The sequence below is a fragment of the Lampetra planeri genome, chromosome 3, assembly GCF_965212315.1.
Source record: "Lampetra planeri chromosome 3, kcLamPlan1.2.h2, whole genome shotgun sequence".
In the NCBI taxonomy this organism is placed as follows: domain Eukaryota; kingdom Metazoa; phylum Chordata; class Hyperoartia; order Petromyzontiformes; family Petromyzontidae; genus Lampetra; species Lampetra planeri.
In genome coordinates, this window is record NC_136109.1 from 11,092,970 (window position 1) to 11,116,542 (window position 23,573).

A 23,573-nucleotide genomic window follows, 5' to 3' on the forward strand; every position below is an offset into this window, starting at 1 on the left:
TGTGTGAGATTTCTGTGTGTGTGATGTGTGAGGTGTGTGTATGTTACGTCTGTGTGTGTGTGAGATTTCTGTGTGTGTGATGTGTGAGGTGTGTGTATGTTACGTGTGTGTGTGTGTGAGATTTCTGTGTGTGTGTTGTGTGCGTGATGTGTGAGGTGTGTGTGTGTTACGTGTGTGTGTGTGAGATTTCTCTGTGTGTGTTGCGTGCGTGATGTGTGAGGTGTGTGTATGTTACGTCTGTGTGTGTGAGATTTCTGTGTGTGTGTTGCGTGCGTGATGTGTGAGGTGTGTGTGTGTTACGTGTGTGTGTGTGAGATTTCTGTGTGTGTGTTGCGTCCGTGATGTGTGAGGTGTGTGTATGTTACGTGTGTGTGTGTGAGATTTCTGTGTGTGTGTTGCGTCCGTGATGTGTGAGGTGTGTGTATGTTACGTGTGTGTGTGTGTGAGATTTCTGTGTGTGTGTTGTGTGCGTGATGTGTGAGGTGTGTGTATGTTACGTCTGTGTGTGTGTGAGATTTCTGTGTGTGTGTTGTGTGTGTGATGTGTGAGGTGTGTATGTTACGTCTGTGTGTGTGAGATTTCTGTGTGTGTGTTGTGTGCGTGATGTGTGAGATGTGTGTATGTTACGTCTGTGTGTGTGAGATTTCTGTGTGCGTGTTGTGTGCGCGATGTGTGAGGTGTGTGTATGTTACGTGTGTGTGTGTGTGTGAGATTTCTGTGTGTGTTGCGTGCGTGATGTGTGAGGTGTGTGTATGTTTCGTCTGTGTGTGTGAGATTTCTCTGTGTGTGTGTTGTGTGCGTGATGTGTGAGGTGTGTGAATGTTACGTGTGTGTGTGAGATTTCTGTGTGTGCGTGTTGTGTGCGTGATGTGTGAGATGTGTATGTTACGTCTGTGTGTGTGTGAGATTTCTGTGTGTGTGTTGTGTGCGCGATGTGTGAGGTGTGTGTATGTTACGTCTGTGTGTGTGTGAGATTTCTGTGTGTGTGTTGTGTGCGTGATGTGTGAGGTGTGTGTGTGTTACGTCTGTGTGTGTGTGAGATTTCTGTGTGTGTGATGTGTGCGTGATGTGTGAGGTGTGTGTATGTTACGTGTGTGTGTGTGAGATTTCTGTGTGTGTGTTGTGTGCGTGATGTGTGAGGTGTGTGTATGTTACGTGTGTGTGTGTGTGTGTGAGATTTCTGTGTGTGTGTTGTGTGTGTGATGTGTGAGGTGTGTGTATGTTACGTCTGTGTGTGTGAGATTTCTGTGTGTGTGTTGTGTGCGTGATGTGTGAGATGTGTGTGTTACGTCTGTGTGTGTGTGAGATTTCTGTGTGTGTGTTGTGTGCGTGATGTGTGAGGTGTGTGTGTGTTACGTCTGTGTGTGTGAGATTTCTGTGTGTGTGATGTGTGCGTGATGTGTGAGGTGTGTGTATGTTACGTCTGTGTGTGTGAGATTTCTTTGTGTGTGTTGTGTGCGTGATGTGTGAGATGTGTGTGTTACGTCTGTGTGTGTGTGAGATTTCTGTGTGTGTTGTGTGCGTGATGTGTGAGGTGTGTGTAACGTGTGTGTGTGTGTGTGAGATTTCTGTGTGTGTGTTGTGTGCGCGATGTGTGAGGTGTGTGTAACGTGTGTGTGTGTGTGTGAGATTTCTGTGTGTGTTGTGTGCGCGATGTGTGAGGTGTGTGTGTTACGTCTGTGTGTGTGTGAGATTTCTGTGTGTGTTGTGTGTGTGATGTGTGAGGTGTGTGTATGTTGCGTCTGTGTGTGTGTGAGATTTCTGTGTGTGTGTTGTGTGCGCGATGTGTGAGGTGTGTGTATGTTACGTCTGTGTGTGTGAGATTTCTGTGTGTGTGTTGCGTGCGTGATGTGTGAGATGTGTGTGTTACGTGTGTGTGTGTGAGATTTCTGTGTGTGTGTTGTGTGCGTGATGTGTGAGGTGTGTGTATGTTACGTCTGTGTGTGTGTGAGATTTCTCTGTGTGTGTAGTGTGCGTGATGTGTGAGGTGTGTGTAACGTGTGTGTGTGTGTGTGAGATTTCTGTGTGTGTTGTGTGCGTGATGTGTGAGGTGTGTGTATGTTACGTGTGTGTGTGTGAGATTTCTGTGTGTGTGTTGTGTGCGTGATGTGTGAGGTGTGTGTGTTACGTGTGTGTGTGTGTGAGATTTCTGTGTGTGTGTTGTGTGCGTGATGTGTGAGGTGTGTGTGTTACGTGTGTGTGTGTGTGAGATTTCTCTGTGTGTGATGTGTGCGTGATGTGTGAGGTGTGTGTATGTTACGTGTGTGTGTGAGATTTCTGTGTGTGTGTTGTGTGCGTGATGTGTGAGGTGTGTGTATGTTACGTGTGTGTGTGTGAGATTTCTCTGTGTGTGTTGTGTGCGCGATGTGTGAGGTGTGTGTATCTTACGTGTGTGTGTGTGAGATTTCTGTGTGTGTGTTGTGTGTGTGATGTGTGAGGTGTGTGTGTTACGTCTGTGTGTGTGTGAGATTTCTCTGTGTGTTGTGTGCGCGATGTGTGAGGTGTGTGTATGTTACGTGTGTGTGTGTGAGATTTCTGTGTGTGTTGTGTGTGTGATGTGTGAGGTGTGTGTATGTTACGTGTGTGTGTGTGTGAGATTTCTCTGTGTGTGTTGTGTGCGTGATGTGTGAGGTGTGTGTATGTTACGTGTGTGTGTGAGATTTCTCTGTGTGTGTTGTGTGCGTGATGTGTGAGGTGTGTGTATGTTACGTGTGTGTGTGTGAGATTTCTGTGTGTGTGTTGTGTGCGTGATGTGTGTGATGTCTCTGTGTGAGATTGTGTGCGTGTGAAATATCTTTGTGTAGGATGTGGGTGTGAAGAACGTGTGCAAGATGTGTGTGCACGGGTGTTTGTGGTTGTTGTGTAGCTCTTTATAGCTATGCTTCTGTTTATGCACATGTCTCTGCGCTTGTCTGTGTGTGTGTGCGCACTGCGTATGTGTCTGTGCGCTGCACAAGTTTCTGTGTTGGTGTGTGCTGCGCGTGTGTCCATTGCGCGAGTTTCTGTGTGTGAGCGTTGTGCGCGTGTCTGCGTGCTGCAAATGTTTATTTACTTTCGTATCCGTGTTTGTTTACTTTCGTATCCGTGCGCGCGTGCGCCCCCCCCCCCCGCAATTCACCGTCTTGCTCCTGATCCCCCTGCCCCCCCCCCCGCCGCCGCCGTGCGTGCAGTGCGAGGAGGTCTTCCTGGAGGCCCAGATCCAGAACATCACGTCGTCGCCCATGTGCGTGGAGCGCGTGTGGCTGGAGCCGTCTCCGCTGTACGCCGTCGCGCCCCTCAACGCTGTCGTGGACACCGACCCCGCATCACGGTAACCTCCCCACCGCTCCTCCACCCTCCACCTCCCCCACCGCTCCTCCACCCTCCACCCTCCACCTCCCCCACCGCTCCTCCACCCTCCCCCTCCCCCACCGCTCCTCCACCCTCTCCCACCGCTCCTCCACCCTCCACCTCCCCCACCGCTCCTCCACCCTCCACCTCCCCCACCGCTCCTCCACCCTCCCCCTCCCCCACCGCTCCTCCACCCTCCACCTTCCCCACCGCTCCTCCACCCTCCACCTCCCCCACCGCTCCTCCACCCTCCACCTCCCCCACCGCTCCTCCTTCTCCTCCCTCCCCCACCGCTCCTCCACCCTCCACCTCCCCCACCGCTCCTCCTCCCTCCACCTCCCCACCGCTCCTCCACCCTCCACCTCCCCCACCGCTCCTCCACCCTCCACCTCCCCCACCGCTCCTCCTCCCTCCACCTCCCCCACCGCTCCTCCTCCCTCCACCTCCCCCACCGCTCCTCCACCCTCCACCTCCCCCACCGCTCCTCCACCCTCCACCTCCCCCACCGCTCCTCCACCCTCCACCCCCTCACCGCTCCTCCACCCTCCACCTCCCCCACTGCTCCTCCTCCCTCCACCTCCCCCACCGCTCCTCCACCCTCCACCTCCCCCACCGCTCCTCCACCCTCCACCTCCCCCACCGCTCCTCCTCCCTCCACCTCCCCAGCGCTCCTCCACCCTCCACCTCCCCCACCGCTCCTCCACCCTCCACCTCCCCCACCGCTCCTCCACCCTCCACCTCCCCCACCGCTCTTCCTCCCTCCACCTCCCCCACCGCTCCTCCACCCTCCACCTCCCCCACCGCTCCTCCACCCTCCACCTCCCCCACCGCTCCTCCACCCCCCCCCTCCCCCACCGCTCCTCCACCCTCCACCCCCTCACCGCTCCTCCACCCTCCCCCTCCCCCACCGCTCCTCCTCCCTCCACCTCCCCAGCGCTCCTCCACCCTCCACCTCCCTTTGAATCATAATTCGCGGTCTCGAAAGATGACGTGACAAAGACAAAGGTCCCCCCCCCCGCCCATATAGTCTGTGACAGACTGTTGGGCAAGTGCAGTGGTTAGCGCGCTGCGCTACGAACCCGTCGTTCCGATTTAGATATCCCGCTCACGGCCACTAACACCGGTGACGATTATCTGAACTGGTCCTGGGCCTCCCCTAGGTCGACTCAAATGAGTAGCTGGTGCGGTGTGTAGTAAACAATCGCCACTGGGGAGACAAAGGTGGTCGGGCGTGGTGCTGGCCACCCACCCCCCTCGTGTGCCATGCCGGCCTTCACAGGTGCTGCTCGCTCACAGCACTTGCCCCGACAGTCTGTTTAGGTTCCACGGGGGGATCTTTGGTGGTGGTACGTTTGTACGTACGATGACATTTTTTTGCACCGTACATAGCCAACCAGTGCTGATGGGATGGTGCGAATGTAACAAATGTCCCTTACCACCCACCACCACCACCACCCAACCACCCAACACTACCACCCACCACCACCCACCCACCCACTGCTACCACCCACCACTACCACCCACCATTACCACCCACCACCCCGCACTACCACCACGCCCCACCACCACCACCCACCAATCTCCACCACCACCACCACCCACCCATTGCCACCACCGCGCCAGGCTGTCGGAGGGGCGCTACCTGGGCCCCGGCGAGACGCGGCAGTTCCTGTACCGGCTGCGCGCCCGCCCCGACGTGGCGGAGAAGGCGGGCGCCGGGGGACTGCGCGGGGTCACCCACATCGGCAAGATGGACATCGTGTGGCGGACCAACCTGGGCGAGCGAGGCAGGCTGCAGACCAGCCAGCTGCAGCGCGTGGTGCGTGTTGTTGGGGGTGGGGGGGGGGTGAGGTGGGGGGAGGTGGGGGGAGGGGGTGGGAGGGAGGTAGGGGAGGAGGCTGAGAGAGAGAGAAAAAGAGGAGGGGGAGGTGGTAAGGTTGATGCCACGATGTTGGCGTTGGTGATGTTGGCGATGGTGATGATGTTGGTGATGATGTTGATGTGGGTGAAGTGGTGTTGATGTTGGTGATGGGGTTGGGGAGGGGAGGAGGTGGAGATAGTGGGAGGGAGGTAAGGGAGGAGGCTGAGAGAGAGAAAGAGGAGGGGGAGGTGGTAAGGTTGATGCCACGATGTTGGCGACGGTGATGCTGGCGATGGTGATGATGTTGATGTGGGTGAAGTGGTGTTGATGTTGGTGATGGGGTTGGGAGGGGAGGAGGTGGAGATAGTGGGAGGGAGGTAGGGGAGGAGGAGGCTGAGAGAGAGAGGAGGGGGAGGGAGGGAGGTGGTAAGGTTGATGCCACGATGTTGGCGATGGTGATGATGTTGGTGATGGGGTTGGGAGGGGAGGAAGTGGAGATAGTGGGAGGGAGGTGGGTTGGAGAGGTAGGGCGGGAGGAGTAGGAGCTGGTAAGTTTGATGTTGATGATGGCGATGATGATGTGGGTGAAGTGGTGTTGATGTTGGTGATGGTGGTGATGTTGATGATGGTGGTGATGTTGATGTTGGTGATGTTGATGGCGTTGATGATGTTGATGGCGTTGATGGTGATGTTGGCGATGTGGTGTTAATGATGTTGGTGATTTGGTGATGTTGGTGAAGTCGTGTTAATGTTGGTGATGTGTTGATGTTGATGATGGTGGCGGTGGTGACGTGTGTCCGTGTCTGCAGGCCCCGGGCTACGGGGACGTGCGCTTAGAGATCGAGACGATCCCTGACATGGCCCACCTGGAGGAGCCCTTCACGGTGGCCTTCAAAATCACCAACTGCAGGTCAACATCACCATCGTCAACATCACCACCATCGTCAACATCACCACCGCCATCATCATCATCGTCATTGTCAGTAGCATCGTCGTTATCGTCATTAGCATCAGCATCCTCGTCTGCATCATCAGGGGTATCAACATTGTCATCAGCATCACCAGTATCATCATTATCATTATCAGATCATCGTCGGCAGTGATTATGACGACGACGATGATGACGAAGACAATGATTATGATGATGATAAGGATGACGAACATGATGACGACGATGTCGAAGATGACGACGATGATGATGACGATGATGATGATGACGACGATGATGACGACGATGACGACAATGACGACAATGACGACGACGACGATGATGATGACGACGACGATGATGATGACGACGACGATGATGATGATGACGACAATGACGACGACGATGACGACGATGATGACGACGATGATGACGATGATGATGACGACGATGGTGATGATGACGATGACGACGACGATGATGACGACGGTAATGACGATGATGATGATGACGACGACAATGATGACGATGATGACGACGACAATGATGACGATGATGATGACGACGACAATGATGACGACGACGATGATGATGACGACAATGTCGGCGTTGTCGTTGGCGCAGCGAGCGCACCATGGACCTCCGTCTGGAGCTGCGCAGCTCGGACGCCCTCTGCTGGTGCGGCCTTCTCGCCAGGGACCTGGGCCGCCTGCCCAGCGCCTCGTCGCGCCAAGCGGCGCTCATGCTGCTGCCGGCCATGCCCGGCCTGCAGGTGAGGGAGGGGCGTGTGGAGGGGGGGTGGGGGGGCTTCGTCAGCCTTGCCCAGTCTTGCCCAGCCATACCCGGCCTGCAGGTGAGGGAGGGGCGTGTGGAGGGGGGGTGGGGGGGGGGGTTCGTCAGCCTTGCCCAGTCTTGCCCAGCCTGCAGGTTAGGGGGCCGCCAAGCTGCGCTCATGTTGCTGCCAACCATGCCTGGCCTGCAGGTGAAGGGGGTGGGGGGTAGTTGGGGGGGGGGGGGGGGGACGGGTGGGGGGGGGGACGGGTGGGGGGTGGGGCTTGCCCCACCCACAAAGAACACTTACCCATCTTCTTCTTGGTTCTTTCGGAAAAGTCACGTAGAAGGGAAATAATAAAATAACAAAAATAAAACGTAATAAAATAATATAATAATTGCCCAGTTCAAGTAGCTGTGTGACGTTCCGCTGGCGATTACAACAGCAGCAGCAACAACAACCAGCCTCATCGGGGCGGGAGGGGGGGGGTGCGATTTGCTGGAATTTCTCTTCTTGGTTCTTTCGGTAAAGTCACGTAGAAGGGGAATAATAAAATAATAAAAATGAAACAATAAAATACAATTCTCACGACGTTTCGGCCACAACGCAAGCAGCCGTCCTCAGGTGAAGATCAGGTCTGTCGGAAGGACAGCGTCTGAAGGAGATGAATCCCTGCAGTCACGAAAGCTTTAAATCGAAATTTGCCAGAATTTGTCTCACAATTGACTGCTTCTTTGCCCCCCCCCCCATCCCTCCCATCACCCCCCCCACCCCCCTCCACTGGCAGAGCGTGTCTGGAATCCGGCTGACCGACACGTTCCTCAAGAGGACCTATGAGTTCGACGACGTAGCCCAGGTGCTGGTTCTGTCGGAGGAGGACGAAGAGGAGGAGGAGGAGGTGGCGGTGGCGTTGTAGATGGGGAGACGGAGGAGGTGGAGGTGGTGGCGGAGGAGGTGCCGACATCGTAGACGGGGGACGGAGGAGAAGAGGAGGAGGATGAGGAGAAGGGGGGGCTGCCCCGCCCCGCCCCCCCCCACGCCTCCACCCAACTCCATTCTGTCTCACCCCGACCCCCCCTCGTTCTTGGGGGGGGGTCAGGAACGTCCGCGGCGTTCGCCAGGCCTCTGCGGCCGTCGTCGTCGTCGTCGATGATCTTCAAATCGATCACCTCCCCACTCCCCCCTTGAGAGAAACTCGTCAACGCACTTTTCCTCCGCTGACGTCGCCCGGGGCCTTGAGGCGGCGTGGGCCACGCCTGAACCAAAACAATACCTTCTTAGTTGTTTATGTTTTGACCAGCTAAGGAAAGGGGGCCGCCCCACCCCCCTTCCCCCACTGAGCTGTGTGTGTAGTTATTTTTTTTTCTCCCAGAAACGACCTGGCTATCGGAAACGATAGCTCAACGACGGAGTGGACTTATCGTCGTCGTCGTGTGGAAATTTAAAGCGGCGGCCAAATGACTCTCTGAGCACGTGTGACGTCGATTCTAAATGCGGGGGCAGGGAGAAAGACAAAATAAAGAAAACTTCGAGGATCCGGAGAAGATAAATCCACACGACTACAGGGAGAGAGAGAGAGAGACACGCAAACTCCAAATATACAGCAGCAGGCGTCGTCAGGGTCGGGATCGAAGCCACGACCTCCTGCATACTGGGCGAGGTAGTCAACATCTCCGAGCCACCGTGGCGCCCCACTTGACGAGTAGCCGACGGCGACGGTGAGCGAGAGGGGAGAGAGATGCACTCCCCGGTATCGCCATCACCTCACCTGAAATCAATCTCTACGCTTGACGGTGGCCATCATCGTCGTCGTCATCATCATCGTCGTCATCATCGTCATCGTCGTCATCATGTTCGTCATCCTTATCATCATCATAATCATTCTTTCCAGTGGCGTGCGCGGTCACAGCGATTATCTGAACCGATCCTGGGCCCTCCCCTAGGTCGACTCGGCCTCAAATGAGTACCTGGGTGTGACGTGTAAACATCGCCACTAGGGGGAGACGAAGGCGGTCGGTCGGGCGTGGTTTTGCTGGCCACCCTCACCTCCCTCCTCGTGTGCCGTGCCGGCCTTCATAGGTGCTGCTGCTGCTCGCTCGCAGCACTTGCCCCCAACAGTCTGTTACAGGCTACACGGGGGAATGTTCGTCTTTTTGTGCCCCTCGGGGAGGAGAGATGCCCCAAACCCTTGCAGGGCTTTGATGTGGCCAGGAGGTGGTCGGCAGTGCTGGTGAGAGTTTTATAAGCGGGTGCTGCACTGACCCATCGTCGTATATATTGATTTGTGTTTTCCAATAATAGTGGGGTTTTTTTGGGGGGTTTGTGTAAATATGAATATGATCCATACTCTTTGGTTCTTTCTGTAAAGTCACGTAGGTGAAAAAAAAAAAAATTAGAACATAAAAAATAGAAATAACTAAATTAAATAACGACGTTTTGGAAGCAACACAAGCTTCCGTCATCAGGTGGGACAACCACAGTAATTTTTGTTTCTTACTGTGGTTCCGAAACGTCGTGATTTCATGTAGTTCTATTTTTTATTTTATTTAAATTTTTTATTAAATTTTTTAACCTGCGTGACTTTACCGAAAGAACCAAAGAGTTTAAATGTGATGATGATGACGACAACGACGACGATGCCCTCGACGATAACGATGATGACGATGACGACGATGATGACGATGACGACAGCAAATTAGAAACGAGGTTTGTCACGTAAAACAAAACTCGTTAGTAAACCCCACATTTACAGAAGCCTTCTATTATGGATAGTAATGGTGTTAAAATTGGATTTGTTTTGCGTGTTATCCCTTGCTGTATGCATCGGTCAGTTTTGCGCGGGCACTGATGAAGCTAGTGGTAATTACTGGCGAAACGTCGTGCTCAGATTGTAAATGTTGTGGCTTGGCTCTCCAACACACCGGTGTGCTGTACTAGTATACTACACTATACACTACACTATACACTACACTACTATACACAATACACTACACTACTATACACTACACTACTATACACTACACTACTATACACTACACTCTACAATACACTACTACACTATACACTACACTCTACAATACACTACTACACATTACACAATACACTACACTACTATACATTACACTATACACTACACGGTGTGCTGTACTAGTGACGAATTGGCCACGTTCTGTTTACGTGACAACCCTCACTAGTTGGCTGTGTCGGGTGGTGGTGGGTTTTAACGACACATTTATATATTTACGCGATCTAACCAAAAAACCTCTATCATGCTGATTTCTACTCGCCCGTACCGTGCATGCATCCACCCACCCACCCACGCGCAATAAATAATATATTCTCACCGAAGACTTGGCCAAAGCTTGCCAATAAAGAATCTCACGAGTTTAATCGATTACAGCGCTGTCCTCCGATAACGCCGCGTGTCGTTGGATGTGCACAGGACGACAGCGCGATGAATGTGTTCGGGAACGCGATCTTTTACGTAACGCGATCGAGCAGAGCGGAAAACCCCCTGACGGTCGCGCGAGTCAGCAACGAGTGGTGGTTGTGACGGCTGCCCCCTAGCGTAGCAATCGCGCGAAGCATCGGGATGCTGCTGGATCCTTCTCGATTGCTACCCCACGGGGGCCCTGCGTTACACATCGCGCGCGTTATCGCGGACTGTTGCTTTACCCCCCCCCCCCCACGTTATATTTTGATTCATTATAACGCGACGTTTCCGTAACGTGATGTTCTTCAGGAACGCGACAACTGCCACCACCGCCGCGCGGTGCGCGTAGGAAGTAGCGTTGGTAGCGACATTCGCATCTCGCCAAACTTTCATCGTCGTCGCGACATCATTCACGCGCACGGTGACGGGGAATTGTTTTTCGCCGACCGAGTTTTTTCGCTCGTGACAGCGGCACACTTGCCGAGGACTCGCCGGATCGTTACCAACACAAAAACCCAGTCCTGAGTGAGCTGGTACGGTTACCCCCCCCTCTCCTCCTCTCCAGCCCCCATCTGGGCTAAGCGAACAGCTGACTGAGCTGTTTTTATCGTACCGTGTACACGTGACTGACCTACCTGGGGACGCAAGAGAATTATCTGGCGCTGATAACGGGGGTGGAGGTGGAGGTGGCGGCGGCGTGCGCGCATCTCCGACTTGCACAGCATCTTCGCTGATGTAGGCGATTTAAATAAACGACCCAAATATAACTAAAGACAAAGATTAAATGCCCGTGTAGCCTGAGCAGACTGTTGAGGCCAAGTGCTGTTGGCGAGTAGCAGCACCTGTGAAGGCCGGCACTGTGGCACACGAGGGGGTGGGTGGCCAGCACCACGCCCGGCCGCCTTTGTCTCACCCCCCCCCCCTCCTCGTGGCGATGTTTACACATCTCACCAGGTAACTCATTTAAGGGGGCTGAGTCGACCTAGGGGGGTGTTGGTGTCCGTGAGCGGGAATCGAACCCGGGTCGCCGGGTTCGTAGCGCGGCGCAGCGTTAATCCGCTAGCCCCCCACTCTCCCCCCCCCACTCCACCCCCACTCCCCACAGACATCGAACTTTGTTCCCCAATAGCCCTCACACCCCACGCGGAGGCTCCGAGCCTCGGACGGGGGAGAGAGAGAATTTTGACACTCGGCACAAAACACGTGGCCCGAGAATTTTTGCAAGGAGGGAGAGAGAGAGAGAAGTTCACGCGTCATTACAGCCGTGCAATAGATGGCGGTCGTGGCATCTACATCTGTAGAACATGAAGAACCAGTGGCATCTACATCTACAGAATGTGAAGAACCAGTGGCATCTACATCTGCAGAACGTGAAGAACCAGTGGCCTCTACATCTGTAGAACGTGAAGAACCGGTGGCATCTACATCTACAGAATGTGAAGAACCAGTGGCATCTACATCTGCAGAACGTGAAGAACCAGTGGCCTCTACATCTGTAGAACGTGAAGAACCGGTGGCATCTACATCTGCAGAACGTGAAGAACCAGTGGCATCTACATCTGCAGAACGTGAAGAACCAGTGGCATCTACATCTGCAGAACGTGAAGAACCAGTGGCATCTACATCTGCAGAACGTGAAGAACCAGTGGCATCTACATCTGCAGAACGTGAAGAACCAGTGGCAGCTACATCTGCAGAACGTGAAGAACCAGTGGCATCTACATCTGCAGAACGTGAAGAACCAGTGGCCTCTACATCTGTAGAACATGAAGAACCAGTGGCATCTACATCTGTAGAACATGAAGACCCAGTGGCATCTACATCTACAGAATGTGAAGAACCAGTGGCATCTACATCTGCAGAACGTGAAGAACCAGTGGCCTCTACATCTGTAGAACGTGAAGAACCGGTGGCATCTACATCTGTAGAACGTGAAGACCCTGTGGCATCTACATCTGCAGAACGTGAAGAACCAGTGGCATCTACATCTGCAGAACGTGAAGAACCAGTGGCATCTACATCTGCAGAACGTGAAGACCCAGTGGCATCTACATCTGCAGAACGTGAAAAACCAGTGGCATCTACATCTGCAGAACGTGAAAAACCAGTGGCATCTACATCTGCAGAACGTGAAGAACCAGTGGCATCTACATCTGCAGAACGTGAAGAAGCAGTGGCATCTACATCTGCAGAACGTGAAGAACCAATGGCACCTACATCTACAGGAGATTATACAACCTGTTTAGTGTACACGCCGTACAACATGTTTGAAGTAAAGTTGGACTTACGAACACATAAACTTACGGAACAGACCTCTGGAACGTAATTCGTTCATAAGTAGAGAAGTCGCAGCCTTTGACAAATGATATCTCGACGAAAGTGGGCGGCTCATCATAATCATCGTCGTCGTGTCGAAATTCGTAGCGGCAGCCAAATCAGTCTTTAAGCGCACGTGGTGGTCCTGGGCCCCTACCCTCAGGTCGACTTAGCCTCAAATGAGTAACCTGCTGCGGCGTGTAAAATTTTTTTTTGTCATCGCTCTGGGAGACAAAGTCTGCCGGACTTGCTTGTGGTGCTGCCACCACCCCTACCCCCTCGTGCGCCGTGTCGCACTCCATAGGTGCTGCTACATCTGTAGAACGTGAAGAACCAGTGTTATCTACATCTGTAGAACGTGAAGAACCAGTGGCAGCTACATCTGCAGCACATGAAGAACCAGTGTCATCTACATCTGTAGAACTTGAAGAACCAGTGGCAGCTGCATCTGTAGAACGTGAAGAACCAGTGGCATCTACATCTGCAGAACGTGAAGAACCAGTGGCATCTACATCTGTAGAACGTGAAGAACCAGTGGCATCTACATCTGTAGAACGTGGAGAACCAGTGGCAGCTACATCTGTAGAACGTGAAGAACCAGTGTCATCTACATCTGCAGAACGTGAAGAATCAGTGGCATCTACATCTGCAGAACATGAAGAACCAGTGGCATCTACATCTGCAGAACGTAAAGAACCAGTGTCATCTACATCTGCAGAACGTGAAGAACCAGTGGCATCTACATCTGCAGAACGTGAAGAACCAGTGGCATCTACATCTGCTACTCGCTAAGAGCACTTGGCCCCAGCAGTCTGTTAAGGCTATACGGGGGATCTTTGTCTCTTTGTGCTGCTGTTGTTGCATCTTAGAGCGGAGCAGGGAGAGCGAGAGAGAGACCTTCCCTCTTCAAGGTTAAACTCTTCAACCACCCCGCCCCCACTTCCCCCCTCGACCTCTCCTCCCCTCTCCCCGTGGGATTGTTGCCGAGTCGGCAAAAGCCCAAGTCGCTCACACTGAACACGCACAAAGACAAAGACTCCCCCACCCACTCACCCCGCGTATCGCCTTGAACAGGCTGTGGGGGCAAGTGCTGTTCGCGGGTAGCAACCGATGAAGGCGGGAATGGTACACGAGGGGGGTGGCTATGAGATGTTAACTACCTCGCCTGGTATACAGGAGGTTGTCGGTTCGATCCCGACCTTGACGCCTGACTGTATATTTGGAGTTTGCGTGTCTCTCTCTCTCTCATCATCATCACGGTGGCTAGGAGATGTTAACTATCTCGCCTGGTATACAGGAGGTCCTGGGTTCGATCCCGACCCTGACGCCTGCTGCTGTATATTTGGAGTCTGCGTGTCTCCCACATCATCATCATCACGGTGGCTAAGAGATGTTAACGACCTCGCCTGGTATACAGGAGGTTGTCGGTTCGATCCCGACCCTGACGCCTGACTGTATATTTGGAGTTTGCGTGTCTCCCTCTCTCATCATCATCATCACGGTGGCTAAGAGATGTTAACTATCTCGCCTGGTATACAGGAGGTTGTCGGTTCGATCCCGACCTTGACGCCTGACTGTATATTTGGAGTTTGCGTGTCTCTCTCTCTCTCATCATCATCACGGTGGCTAGGAGATGTTAACTATCTCGCCTGGTATACAGGAGGTCCTGGGTTCGATCCCGACCCTGACGCCTGCTGCTGTATATTTGGAGTCTGCGTGTCTCCCACATCATCATCATCACGGTGGCTAAGAGATGTTAACGACCTCGCCTGGTATACAGGAGGTTGTCGGTTCGATCCCGACCCTGACGCTTGCTGTATATTTGGAGTTTGCGTGTCTCTCTCTCTCATCATCATCATCACGGTGGCTAAGAGATGTTAACTATCTCGCCTGGTATACAGGAGGTCCTGGGTTCGATCCCGACCCTGACGCCTGCTGCTGTATATTTGGAGTTTGCGTGTCTCTCTCTCATCATCATCACGGTGGCTAGGAGATGTTAACGACCTCGCCTGGTGTACAGGAGGTCGTGGGTTCGATCCCGACCCTGACGCCTGCTGTATATATCATGGTAAACCTATTTTTTTCCAGTGTCAACCAACGTATGCAAAAAATAATAAAAGGCTTTTTACCCTTTCTAGCAATAAAATAGGCGTTACGATGTTCAACCACGGGAGAACGCCGTGAGTCTCACACTTGTGAGACTTTGCGATAAAGACGCCTGCTATCTCGAGTGTAGGCCAATCAGTTTCAAGGACAATGCCTTTATAATAATCATCAGAGCGATGTTTGTTTGCACGTTCATCGCAGGTCATGTGTGTGGTCAGTGCAGTCCTTGATTCCTTTGCGAGAGGAATCCATTTGGCGTTTGAACATCTTAACCCCTCCTGTTTTATTGCCACAAAGGGTAAACACCTATTCAGATTTTGCTCATGCCTGCTTTATATTTGGAGTTTCCGTCTCTATCTTTCTCTCTCTCTCTGCGGTCGCTTGGATTTTTCTCCGTGTCCTTCCGATTGTCACCCCTCCACATTTTAGCAATCAACGCGCTCGGCTTTTCCGCCGTCACGGTGACGATTCACCGACCGCTTCGCCCAACGATCATTTGCGATGGGCACGAACGCGAACTCGGGTGGGACACTCGGAGGTTCCTTTATTGTTTCTACCACCACCTCTACATAACAAAAGGCTCAGTCCCATTTACACGCACCTTTACATCAGCCGCACCTTAACAACTCTTGGAACCTCCGAGTTCAACCAGTCTACACAACAAAGGCTCATTCCTAACAGCGTGCTTCAGCCGCACCGAACCTCACAAAAAATTAACCCGTAAAAACAAAGTTTTTCACTCTAAATCCTTTATATGCGTGGCGGCTAGAGTCCTCTCGTCCTCTGGCTTGAGATGGCTGCCACCTATGGGTCAGATGATTGCCTGCCACCATTAAGCAATTGGTAATTACATATTTTAAAAAAATTCCCTAAACAGTGTAAAATTTTGGAAAAAAATTTTCACGAAAATTAATTGTCACGCACAACGAGTCTGTGTGGAAAAATGTCAGCTCGATTGGATCACGGGAAGTGGGTTAAAAAACGACCGAAAGATTTGCACGGTCGTAAGCAAGCAAGCACGCAAGCAAGCAAGCGAACTTAATATAAAGGATTTAAAAATAATATCCAGGGCCTACCTTGGCTCCTCCCACCCTCAACCAGTATATATGCAAGGACTGTTTTCTTGGAATTTCTCTCACTTGATACAGCAATCGTGCTGTGACGGTTCCACCTGAAGACGGAAGCTTGTGTTGCCTCCGAAACGTCGTGATTTTTTTTATTTTATTTTACTTTTATTAATTTTAATTTTATACCTACGTGACTTTACCGAAAAAAACTAAGAATATGAATCCTTTATTGTTGTTCATCGGCATCCACTGCGCAGGGGATCTAAAGAGTGTGGGGGGGGGGGGTGACCCGTGCAGTGGCGGACGGACGAACCCAGACCACCCACGGTCCACCGGTCATTTAGTTCGCGGGGTAGTAAAACTAAAACATCCGAGCTGAGCCAGCGGATCCGGATTCCGTTGAGCAAGAGGGGCGGGGAGGGGGGGAAGAAAATAAATCTGTTCACGAGCAGACCGGACAAACAACACGGTCAAAGTTGTGACTGATCAGCTGTTCCCAGCCATTTGGTGGCGATGCTGCTGCTGCTGATGGTCAAACAACAAAAAAAACATTTTTTTCTGGCCTGGACTTTTGCAGCTGTTTTAGACTAATTTCAGGGTGCCGATTCCAAATCTTATCTCAGATTTGCTCTATCACATCTCATTGTTATGCTATCGGCATACCCCGTTTTCATTGATTTTACCCGAAATTAACTCTGTCACTTATGATTGCAAGTTGTTGCGAGTCAGTGGCTGCTTTAGTGTTAAAATATGGTGGTGTATTTTTTAGGATAGTGTGTTTATAATATCATTTTATGTAGATATCCACATTTATTTAATATTTTTCTTCTGCAGTTTTTATTGAAAATGCAATATTTGATATCTCAACAACCTGATGTGATAGACAAAAACTGATGCCAGATTTGGAATCAGCACCCCAAAAAGAATCCATCCGACTGCCCCTTCACCACCGCTTGTTTTCTTATTTTGCCACGTGCAAGGGCTCCGCTTGAGCTGCTACGTCGCTCAATTTCTTTCAGACGCTCAACCAAGTTGGGGCTTAGCAGCATCATCGTCGTCGTCGTCGTCGCGGCCAAATAGCTCTACTGACACGCCGTGATGTTGATTAGAAATGTGGAGGGGGCGGGGGGGGGAAACCGGAGGAGCCGGAGAAAAATGCATGCGACCACATGTAGAGAGAGAGACGCAAACTCCAAAGATCCAACAGGAATTGTCAGGGCCGGGATCGGACCTACGATCACCTGTATACCAGGCGAGGTAGTTAACATCTCGCCTCTACGCGACCACAGGGAGAGACTTGACTTTTAAACAACTTTTATTGCCGCCAGCAGCAACAGCACTGGAGGCGATTTCGATATGAAACACACAAAGTCACCAGCAACACAAATAAACAAACACGATACATCCACGCGCTGTGGCGCTAAATGCACCGCGCACAACACGAAAGGAAAGTCACGTGGTGGTGGTGGTGGTGATGATTGTGGTGGTGGTTGTGGTGGTGGTTGTGGTGGTGGTGGTCATCGCACACGCCACGGTGACGAGCGAGCGCTTCAGAAGGTGAACATGAGGGTGCCGTCCACGCTGGTACAGAGGACCACAGGGAGAGAGAGACACGCAAACTCCAAATATACAACAGGAATTGTCAGGGCCGGGATCGGACCTACGATCAGCTGTATACCAGGCGAGGTCGTTAACATCTCGCCTCCACGCGACCACAGGGAGTGAGAGACACGCAAACTCCAAAGATACAACAGGCATTGTCAGGATCGGGATCGGACCTACGATCACCTGTATACCAGGCGAGGTAGTTAACATCTCGCCTCTACGCGACCACAGGGAGAGAGAGTTCAAAGTTAATTTATTAGGTATAGTCCTGTGAGTCATTCGGCTCTTGAATCGGGTGCAACCGCAACAAACAAAGAGAGAGACACAAACTCCAAAGATACAACAGGCATTGGCAGGGCCGTGATCGGACCTACGACCTCCTCCATACCACGAGGGAAACAAAGGCGGTCGGGCGTGGTGCTGGCCACTCGCTCAGAGCACTTGCCCCCAAACGTATATGAAGGCTATACGGAGGAATATTTGCCTTTGTCTTTGGCCTGATTGATTGTTATGAACAATATTATGAACAATCAATCACAATTATGCTGTCACTACACTCGACGGGTAACGAACGTGCAGTATTTTTGTTCTCAACAAAGTCAAAGATCTTGGTTCTTTCGGTAAAGTCACGTAGAATGGAAATAATAAAATAATAAAATTAAACATAATAAAATAATTCTCACGACGTTTCGGCCACAACGCAAGCAGCCGTCCTCAGGTGAAGACCACCTGAGGAAAGAACCAAGAAGATGAATCCCAGGTCTTCACCTGAGGAAAGAACCAAGAAGATGAATCCCAGGTCTTCACCTGAGGAAAGAACCAAGAAGATGAATCCCTGCAGTCACGAAAGCTTTAAATCGAAAGTCAAAGATCGCCCGTATAGCCTTAGCAGACCCCGGTGTTGATGTTCACGCACGGCACCAGGTATTCATTGGTGGCTGAGTCGCCGGGTGTTGGTGGTGGCCGTGAGCGGGAATCGAACTCGGGTCGCCGGGTTCGCGGCGCGACGCGCTAACCGCCGCGCCACCGCTCCCCCTGTTTACCGCACAGACGCACGCGCCCACACACACGACTCTTCACCTCCGTGTAATCAAGCGAGCCATAGAGGGCAAATGTGTAAACCGGTGCAATGGACCCGTGACTTCAGTGCTTAAGCTCGATAAACAAAGGCACGCGTGGGTGACGTGATGGTGGGGTTGGGTGGGGTGAGGTGGAGGTGGGTAAGGAAGGAGGAGGAGGGGGGGGGATTCGTTTCGCTGAGTAAGGGGGGCATTTTTATACCGTGAAGTTTGCCAGAACCACAAGGAAGGGCTGTACCAACTCGAGTTGGATGGGGCGGGGGTTATCTCGTGATGTTGTTAGTAGCAGCAGCAGCCGGACTGTACCAACTCGGCTTGGAGGGAGAGAAAATAGTTGAACTCGTGAAGTTTGCCAGAACAAGGGCTGTACCAACTCGAGTTGGAGAGGGGGGGGGGGTTGATCTCGTGATGTTTGTCAGTCACATCAGTAGCAGAAGCATCAGCAGCAGCCGGACTGTACCAACTCGGCTTGGAGGGAGAGAAAATAGTTGAACTCGTGAAGTTTGCCAGAACAAGGGCTGTACCAACTCGAGTTGGAGAGGGGGGGGGTTGATCTCGTGATGTTTGTCAGTCACATCAGTAGCAGAAGCATCAGCAGCAGCCGGACTGTACCAACTCGGCTTGGAGGGAGGGAAAATAGTTGAACTCGTGAAGTTTGCCAGAAGAAGGGCTGTACCAACTCGAGTTGGAGAGGGGGGGGGGGGTTTGATCTCGTGATGTTTGTCAGTCACATCAGTAGCAACAGTAGCCGGACTGTACCAACTCGACTTGGAGGGAGGGAGAAGAGTTGATATCGTGAAGTTTGCAAGAACAAGGGTTGTACTAATTCGAGTTGGATGGGGGGTGGATCTCGTGAAGTTTGCCAGAACAAGGGCTGTACCAAGTCGAGTTGGAGGGGGGGTGGAGTTGATATCGTGAAGTTTGTCCGTCACCTCCTCAGCAGCAGCCGGACTGTACCAACTCGAAGTCGGGAGGGGGGGGGGTCTCGTGATTTTTGCCATAACCACGTGCGCTTAACCAACTCGAGTGGGGAGGGGTGAGGGGTTCAGGATAGATCTCGTGATGTTTGTCAGTCTCCGTAGCAACAGTTAAAATATTTAATTTAATTTAAAATTTTTTAAATAGATTGTGGTGGGTGGGACACCAAGAGGCTGTTTTGTGGCACGAAGGGAGGGAGTCAAATGGGTTCGGTCGCGTTGTTGGGGCGGGCAGGGGAGAGGAGGCGGGGGGGTGGGGGGGCAGAGCGGGTTGGACTCGTCCAAGTGATGAACCACAAACAGGGGGGGGGGGGGTTGTGGATGGTGGCCTCAGTCGAACGCGTGGGAGGGTTTCGTGACCAAATTGTCACGCGTAATAATAGAGGGTTTTTTTTTTGGGGTGGGGGGTTAGATCGCGTAAATATTTTAATGTTGCACCCTATGAAGGCCGGCATAGGGTGCCAGCAACCACGCACCGACCGCCTTTGTCTTCCCCCCCCCCCCACCAGTGGCGATGTTTACTACATAGGTTTACTCATTTGAGGCTGAGTCGACCTAGGGGGGAGGCCCGCGACCGATTCAAATAATCGTCACCGGCGTTGGCCGTGAGCGTGTAATCGAACTCGGGTCATCGCCGGGTTCGTAGCGCAGTGCGCTAACCACTACACCACCGCTCCCCTCCCCCCCCCTCCCACACACACTACGACACGCCGCACCAGGTTTACTCATTTGAGGCTGAGTCGACCTAGGGGAGGGCCCAGGAACCGCGTCAGATGAATCGCTGTCACTGGTGTTGGTGGTGGGCGTGAGCGAGAATTGGAACTCCAGTTGAGTAATCGTGATTTGTTCGCGCAGCGCTAACCGCTGCACCACCGCTCCCCCGACAGCAGCAGCAACAACAACACACGCGCGTGCACACACATTCATCACATCCGCAGATGTAACACGCACCACACACACACAAATATCTCACACACACACATGCCTCACACACACGTACACATTGTAACACACACATCACACACACACAGGCATAAAAAAGACAAAGATCGCCTGTATAGCCTTCACATACTCTTGGGGCAAGTGCTGTTAGCGAGCACCGGTTCTCTGCCGGGGTTTGTAGTTAGCGTAGCGCAGCGCTAACCGCTGCACCACCGTTCCTCCACCCCACTCGTCCGTCCCACGTTCTCCCCAACGCCCCCCCACCAAGATAAATAGACTGTCCCACACATCTCCCACTCTCATAGAGAGGGAGGGAGATCCCCCCCCCTCCAAGATAAATAGACTGTCCCACACATCTCCCACTCTTAGAGAGATAGATGGAGGGAGATACCCCCCAAGATAAATAGACTGCCCCACACATCTCCCACCATCATAGAGAGAGAGGGAGGGAGATTCCCCCCCAAGATAAATAGACTGCCCCAAACATCTCCCACCATCATAGAGAGAGAGAGAGAGGGAGGGAGATACCCCCCAAGATAAATAGACTGCCCCACACATCTCCCACTCTCATAGAGAGAGAGGGAGGGAGATTCCCCCTCCCCCTGCCGAGATAGACTGCCCCAAACATCTCCCACTCTCATAGAGAGAGAGGGGGAGGGAGATCCCCCCCAAGATAAATAGACTGCCCCAAACATCTCCCACTCTCATAGAGAGAGAGAGGTAGATTCCCCCCCCAAGATAAATAGACTGCCCCAAACATCTCCCACTCTCACAGAGAGAGGGAGGGAGATTCTCCCCCCAAGATAAATAGACTGCCCCAAACATCTCCCACTCTCATAGAGAGAGAGGGGGGGAGGGAGATCTACCCCCCAAGATAAATAGACTGCCCCACACATCTCCCACCATCATAGAGAGAGGCAGGGAGGGAGGGAGATACCCCCCCCCCCAAGATAAATAGACTGCCCCAAACATCTCCCACTCTCATAGAGAGAGAGGGAGGGAGATTTCCCCGCCCAAGATAAATAGACTGCCCCACACATCTCCCACTCTCATAGAGAGAGAGGGAGGGAGATTCCCCCTCCCCCTGCCGAGATAGACTGCCCCAAACATCTCCCACTCTCATAGAGAGAGAGGGGGAGGGAGATCCCCCCCAAGATAAATAGACTGCCCCAAACATCTCCCACTCTCATAGAGAGAGAGAGGTAGATTCCCCCCCCAAGATAAATAGACTGCCCCAAACATCTCCCACTCTCACAGAGAGAGGGAGGGAGATTCTCCCCCCAAGATAAATAGACTGCCCCAAACATCTCCCACTCTCATAGAGAGAGAGGGGGGGAGGGAGATCTACCCCCCAAGATAAATAGACTGCCCCACACATCTCCCACTCCCATAGAGAGAGAGAGGGGGAGGGAGATTTCCCCCCCCCAAGATAAATAGACTGCCCCAAACATCTCCCACCATCATAGAGAGAGGCAGGGAGGGAGGGAGATACCCCCCCCCCCAAGATAAATAGACTGCCCCAAACATCTCCCACTCTCATAGAGAGAGAGGGGGAGGGAGATCCCCCCCAAGATAAATAGACTGCCCCAAACATCTCCCACTCTCATAGAGAGAGATAGGGAGGGAGATTCCCCCCCCCCCCCAAGATAAATAGACTGCCCCAAACATCTCCCACTCTAAGAGAGAGAGGGGGAGGGAGATTCCCCCCCAATATAAATAGACTGCCCCAAACATCTCCCACTCTTAGAGAGAGAGAGAGGGAGGGAGATTTCCACCCCCCAAGTTAAATAGACTGCCCCAAACATCTCCCACTCTCATAGAGAGAGGGAGGGAGATTCCCCCCCCCAAGATAAATAGACTGCCCCAAACATCTCCCACTCTCATAGAGAGAGAGGGGGAGGGAGATCCCCCCCCAAGATAAATAGACTGCCCCAAACATCTCCCACTCCCATAGAGAGAGAGGGGGAGGGAGATCCCCCCCCCCAAGATAAATAGACTGCCCCAAACATCTCCCACTCTCATAGAGAGGGCGGGAGATTCCCCCCCCCCACCAAGATAAATAGACTGCCCAGACAGCTCCCACACTCAGACAGGCAGAGAGAGTGGAGAGAGTGAGTGGGAAATCCCCACGTCTCTCTTTGATTTTTGTTTTTCTCTAAAGAGAGTGAGGACACGAACAGCCGTGCTGAAGTCGCCCTCGCTTGCGGGTGAGTTGAAAAAAGGGGCCCCAGACTCATCGCCCGAAACGTCGACGATTATTATTGTTGTTGTTGTAGAATGTTCGCGTTGCTTGAGTGGTTTGCGTATGTTGATCTTCTTTCGCACCGTACGTAGCTATCCGTACTCTTCGGAGGAGCAGTGTTGAGTCTGTGGGCAGTGTTGAGTCTGTGGGCAGTGTGGAGTCTATAGGCAGTGTTGAGTCTATGGGCAGTGTTGAGTCTGTGGGCAGTGTTGAGTCTGTGGGCAGTGTTGAGTCTGTGGACAGTGTTGAGTCTGTGGGCAGTGTTGAGTCTGTGGGCAGTGTGGAGTCTGTGGGCAGTGTTGAGTCTGTGGGCAGTGTTGAGTCCATGGGCAGTGTTGAGTCTATGGGAGGTGTTGAGTCTATGGGCAGTGCTGAGTCTATGGGCAGTATTGAGTATATGGGCAGTACTCTTAGGTTTTTAAAATCTAGAATCTATGGGTAGTGTTGAGTCTATGGGCAGTGTTGAGTCTATGGGCAGTGTTGAGTCTATGGGAGGTGTTGAGTCTATGGGCAGTGCTCTTAGGTTTTTTCAAATCTAGAATCTATGGGCAGTGTTGAGTCTATGGGCAGTGTTGAGTCTATGGGCAGTGTTGAGTCTATGGGGCAGTGTTGAGTCTATGGGCAGTGTTGAGTCCATGGGCAGTGTTGAGTCTATGGGGCAGTGTTGAGTCTATGGGCAGTGTTGAGTCCATGGGCAGTGTTGAGTCTATGGGGCAGTGTTGAGTCTATGGGTAGTGTTGAGTCTATGGTGCAGTGTTGAGTCTATGGTCCCTTGACTGGCCCACACTGGGGCGAGCGTGAAGGAATCGGACAAATAGGGGGGGGGTGGTGGTTGGTGGTGGTGGGTGGCGGTGGTGGTGTCACTCCGCCAACTCTGCCAACCAGGATGCACAACACAACAGGATGCACAACACA

The 23,573-nt window shown here is 52.5% G+C and overlaps 1 protein-coding gene across 1 annotated transcript in view; it reads left to right on the top strand.

Moving 5' to 3' along the window:
* The window catches only part of TRAPPC13 (trafficking protein particle complex subunit 13), a 39,839-nt gene extending 31,967 nt beyond the window's left edge, over positions 1-7,872 (top strand). Inside the window, exons 9-13 of the mRNA XM_078620587.1 lie at positions 3,171-3,310; positions 4,954-5,149; positions 6,001-6,101; positions 6,744-6,891; positions 7,679-7,872. Coding sequence (XP_078476713.1) covers positions 3,171-3,310; positions 4,954-5,149; positions 6,001-6,101; positions 6,744-6,891; positions 7,679-7,807 — 714 coding nt within the window. The 3' untranslated portion in view covers positions 7,808-7,872. The remainder of the gene's footprint in view (positions 1-3,170; positions 3,311-4,953; positions 5,150-6,000; positions 6,102-6,743; positions 6,892-7,678) is intronic.
* The last annotated feature ends 15,701 nt before the right edge of the window (positions 7,873-23,573 follow it).